This window comes from Alligator sinensis, unplaced genomic scaffold, assembly GCF_000455745.1.
Source record: "Alligator sinensis unplaced genomic scaffold, ASM45574v1 scaffold542_1, whole genome shotgun sequence".
Lineage (NCBI taxonomy): Eukaryota > Metazoa > Chordata > Crocodylia > Alligatoridae > Alligator > Alligator sinensis.
In genome coordinates this window covers 2,614,855-2,622,088 of record NW_005841963.1, presented here as the reverse complement: position 1 = coordinate 2,622,088, position 7,234 = coordinate 2,614,855, and the positions used below count along the sequence as shown (strand labels likewise).

The following is a 7,234-nucleotide window of genomic DNA, read 5'->3' as shown; positions in this document are numbered from 1 at the left end:
TAGGGAAAGTCAGGGCAGCTAGGAATAATCTTGCAGTAAAAATCACTGGTTCAAACCCTTCTTCACCTATACATGAATAAGCAGAGAGACTTCTGGAATCAAGAAGTTATGACTTATAAAGAAAAACGAGTTGGTATTTTTTCTTCTGATATGTAAGTGGATATCACCAAAGAGAATACTATTACATACAACATCTACATTTCTGCTTACCTGCAAGACATCTGGGTGTGTTTCAATTTCATCTTCTTCCTCTTCATTTACACCTGATGCAGCAAATGCCTCAAACTGGCTGAAGTCTGCAAAATTTGGCTGTTCTGGTATTTGTTGAGGTGAGGTACTGGTATGAGCTATTAGGCCTTCAGCATCTACTGGGCGATGCACATGAGGACCAGTGCCCTACAGCAAAACAAGGAAGATAGTAATTATATGTGTAAGTGACTGGGCTGAAATGCAATGAGGACTGCTGGCTCCCTTTGGGGAGTTAGCACTTTATTTTCAGTAAGTTTTTTGTTTTGTTTTTAATCAGACTCATTTCATGAAATCTACAAAATCAGTTTCAGTAGGTCCTTAGTTATGACACCTCATTACTATATTCCTTTCCCTGCTTTTTGCCAATCTTGATAGTTTCATCATTACCACTGTAAAAATGCATTTCCCCCTTCTCCTTTGAAAAAAAATATACAAACACCATATCAGGAAGAATGAATGACTGAAAGGGGTCAATATCTGAAAGCGAGCCCAAAAGTCTGTGATATGTATAACATAAACCAAAAATATTTGTTATGGGCTTGACTGCATGAGAGTAGTAAGTACCAGGGACAAATAGATTCTTGGAAGCTGCGTTTGCAGTCCCCAATAGAAAGAATGGGGTGAGAGTAACTGTCCCAATTGTGGTGGAAAAAAGAATGTGAACAAGGATATTTAAATTTCATAGGATTATTAGTACTTGCACCTCAGAATCTAGAGGGCAGACTTTGGGTAGCAGATCAGCACTATGCTACACAGGAAATTTGGGAAAGGTATAAGAATGGTGGTAAATTTCCTCTTGTATCCCCATCCCATAAGGCCCTAAGAAGCAGTCACTCTTCCACTTAATCTCAAATGAGAAGTACTTCAGGCCTAAATACATCCTTTTTTTCTCTGGGACTTCCCTAGGAGCAGTTCCTCTCACCTTTCTGGAGAAGCCCTATGGTGACAGAAGCCATGGCTTTGGTCCATATTTGTAAATACTTTGAGAGAAAAGTCAAATAGTTCAAGTAGAAAAATGTTAGACAGGAATTTTTAAAGTATACTTAAGAAGACATTTTAATTGAGAGTGAGATGGAATAAGTCACAACTTCACCTGTGACGGCTGTGGTCTTGGAGGCACTGCAGGGGGGTAGGCAACAACTCCAGCCTGTTGCTGTCCTTTGAAGAGACATAGTATTTCAACTACTGTTAGCTAATGGTGCTATTTAGTATGGAACGTACTTTTTGTAAATAATGAGTTTCTGTCCAATTTTTAGATTTGCTGACATAAAATACTGCAAATAACATCTGCATATAATCTGTCATAACAAGAACTGTTATTCCATGATACTTCACAGTTATGTTCTAACCTCTTTGGTCAAACAAAATTGGCAAACAGATAAAACAAAGGAGTGAGAATCAGACCAGGGTGCTATATCTACATTACTCTTAACTGCTGTATAAATTTGGGTCAGTTTCTCGATAGCTCAGGACCCTGCCCCCCTCATCCCCTCGCAAAAAAAAAAAAAAAAAAAAAAAAAAGAAAAGAAAAAAAAAATTTAAATAACTTTACATAGTGATTTGAGATCCTAAGCTGGAAGGCACTGACTGGCTGTGCAGTATTATAAACACCATTTTTTTCTGCTGGCTGTACTATTGACTTGGAAGCTATGCATCTCATTGCCTCTTCTCATGGGTCTGCATCTATCAAGAACTCCTATTTTAATTTTTAAGTTACTGAAACATGCAGTACTTGGCTAGATGACTAGATCCAATTCCCATGTTTATCCACTGAACTACACTGCTCTTTATATGCCACAATTTTATTTAATACAAAGGATAATGACAATTTGACACATAGCTCTTCAGTTTAAAAGCACTACTTTTAAAATAGATTCACCAGTGTTTAAGGTATACATGTATTGAACAAAAGATAAACAGGAGAACTGATAATGGACCTACCTGGGGTAACCGTGAATGACCTATTCATATCTAAAGATGATGATCGAGAATGCGAAGGATGAGGCCTGGGAGGGGGTGGCGGTGGTGCAGTGTTATCTGGAGATGTTCCTGAATGTGACCTGCAAAGCACAAACAGCTTCATAACAGCACAGCCAGAACTACAGAAAGTTAAATTTCCACATGAAGATGTTTTGTTTCAGTAGCCTTCAGCCCTTTCTACCAGCCAAATTTATTTTTAAGAGGAAGTAAATTTTGTTATAGTTAAATGTCTTATTTTTATACTTTTCCCATCTTTTTCCCCAAATCCGATTTAGCCCTTTAAATTACACTTTCATCCGGTCTCCTGTAATTTATTTGGTGAAGCCTATGGTTTCTGATAATCAAGGAAAGGGTCTAGACTGGTAATCACTGTGATAAGGACTGTGATGAATTCAAGCGGGACAATATTAAAGACCATCAAGAATTTCTGACTGCAAGCCTTCAGGCTAAACAAAATAAGGAAGCCCCAAGCTGCTAGCTTCTAAATTTGAGCGATTCAACACCTGGCACATTTGTTTTAAATTCCTGAGACAGATTCCTTATATACTTGTGAAGGATCACCATCTAATGAAAAAATCTAATGCAACTGCAATATGGCTCAAATTCAGAACGAGGCCTCGGAGATTAAGTCTCACACTGGTGCAGTGCTATCTGAATGACATCTATTATCTGGAATGCCTTTAATGTAGTCATTTAATAAAAAGTAACTTTCAGAGACTTTAAACCTTACTTCCTAAATAGGCCAATATATTGACAAACATATTTAATAATGAATACTAACTGAATTTCTTCAACATAATTGAGGCCATAAACAGAAAAGATTTTTCTAAGGGTAGGGGACAGACATTACACACAAACCAGTATAACTGATCAGAAACTGGTTCAAATCTAATACAACAGAAGTTCAGTGCACATAAACCACTTTCAGAATGATTGGAACTGGTTTAAGGTAAACCTGTATCAAACTTAACTGATTTAGGTTAAATAGGTTGATTGAACTTCTGTCCAAGATCCCCTCCAGATTCAAGTTAACTCCCAGGCCCCCAGGATGCTTTGCACCTCCCCCACAAACTGCCCCGCTCACAGGGTGGGCAGGCTAGTCTTGGACCACGCTGTCTGCTCCAGCTGAGCCGGGAGGAATGCTCTAGCACCCCCCTGACTTCTGGCCTGAGCCACTGCTGTAATCTGGATCCAATGTACATTGGGTAGGGGTGCATCGGTGAAGGTTTTTTGGGCTGATACCAATGGCCGATTATTAACGAGCCATATTGGCTGATACCGATCCAATCGCCAATATGCAAGCCCAGCAGCTTGGAGAGCAGTGTCCATCTGGTAAATTGGTTGGGTGGGTTGGGGAAATGGGCGTGGGGTGGCAGATCAAAGTCCCTGCAGTGACGGAGGGAGTGGGGCGGGGGCAGCCAGGGCAGGGAGGGGCATGGGAGGGAGCCACGAGTGTCTTGTTGGGAGCGGTGGGGAGCTTCCACTGCTGCGAGCATTCCTGGGGGCAGTATGGGGAGCATGTGCCCTCTGGATTTGTGCGCGGGTTGGGGGCAGGCTCCCCAATGCAGACTCAGGGCCAGGGGCTGTGCCAGCCTGTTCCCAGCAAGGGGCTGGGCTAGGGCTATACTTAGGGTGGGCGGCAGCAGGGCGGGGAAGGGGGGGGGTTACGGTTTTGGGGTGGCTGTAGCCCACCCAGTAGCTCCCCCCTCCACTCACCCTGGCCTAACCCCCACCACCAAAAAGAGCCTGGAGCTGCCTCGGGCCTCAAGCACACAGCCCACCCTTGCTCTGCGCACAGATCCAGATGCGGGGGGGGGGGAGGGGGGGGCACATGCCCTCCATCCTCCCCCAGGGGTGTACACAGTGGCAGGAGCCCCCCCCCCCCCCAGACAAGCCACTTGTGGCTCCATCCCGTGCCCCACTCTGCCTGTGCGGTGCCTACCCCTGCCCCACTCCCTCCCTCACCACAGGGGCCTTGATCTCCACCCCCTCATACCCCACAACAGACTTACCAGCTGGATGCTGCTCTCCAAGCTGCTGGGCTGGACTCCGGGTTGTGTGCATGCGCCCATGCACGTGGCATTTAAAAATCGGCAACATTATCAGCCACATTAACCAAAAAAATCCGACTACTGATAATGTCAATTTTCCTTTTATTGGTGCCGATATGATATGGACCGATGCATCGGTGCACCTCTAATATTGGGAAAACTGTCCCCAACAGCAGGTACTGGTCATCTCAATGAACTAGACAGGACAGAATCTCCTACATACTATCATGTCAAAGGAGGAACAGAAAGATGAAGGTGGAAAGGATTTCCTGACTAGATTTCCTCAGGACTTGAAACGGTTAGACGGAAGGTCTGGCTTACTTTATACAATCAGGAAAAAAGACCAAGCAAAAATTAAAAATGAGTAGACACTCCTTAAGCAATTAGAGGGAACCAGCAAAAACCAAGGATAATTAAAAAAACTGAACAGAAAACCATCATTTTGATAATGTAAATTTGTATGTGAATGTTGTATAAAGGATCAATTTTGTCATTAATATTGGGAAAAAAATGTTTTCAAGTACTTTAAAGTTAATTATAACATGAAGGTGAAGTCATCTTAATTTAGTTTTGAAGCTTATATTTGAAATTGATTTTAATGTAGTCTAACAGTAAAGCTTCTTTTTCAGCGCCACTGTAAACAGCCCCATAAATGGGAGACACTATACTTTATGTTGTATTATTTTTAAGCAGTTTGTAAAAACTCCTCAAATATAAGATGTTATATTTAGCTTCTTGATAGAAATAGCTACTGAAGTTTAAATGAATGAAACTGACAGTATGCTAGGTAACTACATTTCAGAAAGAAGTCTGTATCATGAAGTTGTAGGGTTGTTACTTTAAGCAATGCTATTCTGTCAAGTTTTAGTTGTACACATTTACGAAAGGCAGACATGTACATTTTTTACCATACTAGGCAACAGACTGATGCCAGAGCTCTTGGTTGTTAAATTAAGGGCTACCACACATCATCTTGCAGTTGAAATAGCTACTTAATGAATGCCCAAGAAATCAGACCAGGCAGTTTATCCTACTTAGAAACCGTGAATAATTTTTTGGTGGCTACTCTACTGACCGTTGTCGCGTAACAGTGCTTCCAATCTGCTCTGGATCTGAAGTATACGAGTCTGAACTGCTGTAACCATCTGCTAATAGAAGATAAGTAAAATATATTATATTTATTATTGCATCATACTTCACATTTTAGTAAAGCAGATAGAGGTAATACACTTGATCTAAGCCTTCAAGAGGCCAAGAAGCAATAAACTCAGAAATGCCCAAAAAATAATTTGAAGAAATAATTTACATTATTGCTCTGCAAGGCACCATGTGAGCAGGAGTCGAAGCCCTTCAGTTTAAGTAACTGAAGGAACGTCCCAAAACAAAACAGTAATACAGTAACTGGCAACTCAACTAATGCTACCAAAGATGAAAGATCAATGCCAACATTGTTTTGTTTAAAAAGATGAAATCTAGAGACCCCCTAAGCACCACGTTTAATACCTGATGCATCTTCAAAGGTGTTTTTAACAGCCTGGCCAAGTAAAATAAATGACATCCCAAAAGCAAACGGCAACAGAACAGAAGCTCCCCTAGTTTAGGAAAAGACTGAAGCCTTAAAGCAGAATTCTTCTTTTAGAGACCAAACCAGTCAAAAACTTGTAAGATGCACAGAAATGAGGATGGGGGTAGATTCTAATACCTCCCGATTGTTGAAGTGTCCAGATTTGGTCACTATCATGCCAAAAATACTACTTAGGTGCGCGCTCTATTTGTACCCTATTGGCATTGTATTTCTAAATGTACAGCTCTCTGCACACAACTGACTACATACACATTCAGACTGGGCATATACACTGGCAATTAAATGAGAGAAATTTCCAATTCTCCATCCCAAATAATTCAGTGGCTAGGATGCTCCTGTGGAGCTGGAGGCCCTGGGATCTGGGTCCTCATCAGTCACCTAAAGAGGGTATGAACCCACGTCTCTCTGACTTCCCATCTCCACACTCTAACCACTCCACCACTGGTCAGCCATTACCCAGTACCTTGCCTTCTTCAGTGTTTCTCTGGGTGACTGCCAGCATCAGGATGACGGGGCATGCCACATGCTCAATTCATGGCACCATACATACCAGCCACAAATATACTACACATTTTTTGTGGAATAATTTTGCAACTGGTTTGCCATTTTATGGTTCTATAAATACAATATATGTATGGCATGTTTCTCTGGCACAATTAACACATTGATTGAGACTGAAATATAATGTGTACCAGAGGCCCTAGAGAAGTCATAGCACGAACAATAAGCTTGAAGTAATGCTGATTTCAAACATGGAGGCAAGAGGATATCAGGAACTGCATTGGAATCCCTTAGTTTTAAAAGGAATATTGCTGGAAGCTTCTCTCTTAAATTAAAATAACTCAGACTTACATTTTGGGGATGGTTCTTTTCAAGGCTTTAAATTAATTTCTGAAATATTGAAATACTATAGGTCACCTTTGCAGAATGACTGATACCCCTGCACAGCCTATGCGAGTCATAGGCAGAAGCAGCAAGAAATTTCATCTGAATGGACATTGTTTCAAAGCCAGTGAGCAGCGTTCCTTCTGACCAGTTAAACAGTAGATAATAATCCAAAAGAGGAAGGAAAATAAAGCAAACGTCTTCCAAGTTGAACAATCTACAAGATGCTATGTGCTCTCCCTCCTCCACGTCTCATAGCTACCCAAGGCGGACGAAGCTGATAGAATAAGGGACTATTACAGACAAAACTGAAATGGTACAGCTCCTGGAGGAAAGTCCTTCACTAAGTGAAGTCAAGAGGAAATCCAACTGTGGCACAATCTAGTTCTGCATGATGATCAGTGGGTGAAATGTATAAGACTTATCCTTCTGCCCACTACTGTTGTTTTTAGATGTTAAAAAAAAGGATCTACACTGGGAAAAG

The 7,234-nt window shown here is 41.4% G+C and overlaps 1 protein-coding gene across 18 annotated transcripts in view; it reads right to left on the bottom strand.

Annotated features, from left to right (window-relative positions):
- REPS1 (RALBP1 associated Eps domain containing 1) overlaps positions 1–7,234 on the bottom strand; it is a 101,080-nt gene that overhangs the window by 6,034 nt on the left and 87,812 nt on the right. For 15 of the 18 annotated variants that reach the window (XR_003093299.1, XR_003093300.1, XM_025200315.1 and 12 more), the window contains 4 exons: positions 5,356–5,428; positions 2,191–2,309; positions 1,343–1,407; positions 211–396 (listed from right to left, as the gene is read on the bottom strand). Coding sequence is in view for 16 of the 18 variants with exons in the window: in XM_025200315.1 (XP_025056100.1) it covers positions 211–396; positions 1,343–1,407; positions 2,191–2,309; positions 5,356–5,428 (443 nt within the window). In the remaining 2 variants the exon portion in view is untranslated. The remainder of the gene's footprint in view (positions 1–210; positions 397–1,342; positions 1,408–2,190; positions 2,310–5,355; positions 5,429–7,234) is intronic. The other 3 variants (XM_014518532.2, XM_006020674.3, XM_014518534.2) reach the window with 1 other exon arrangement.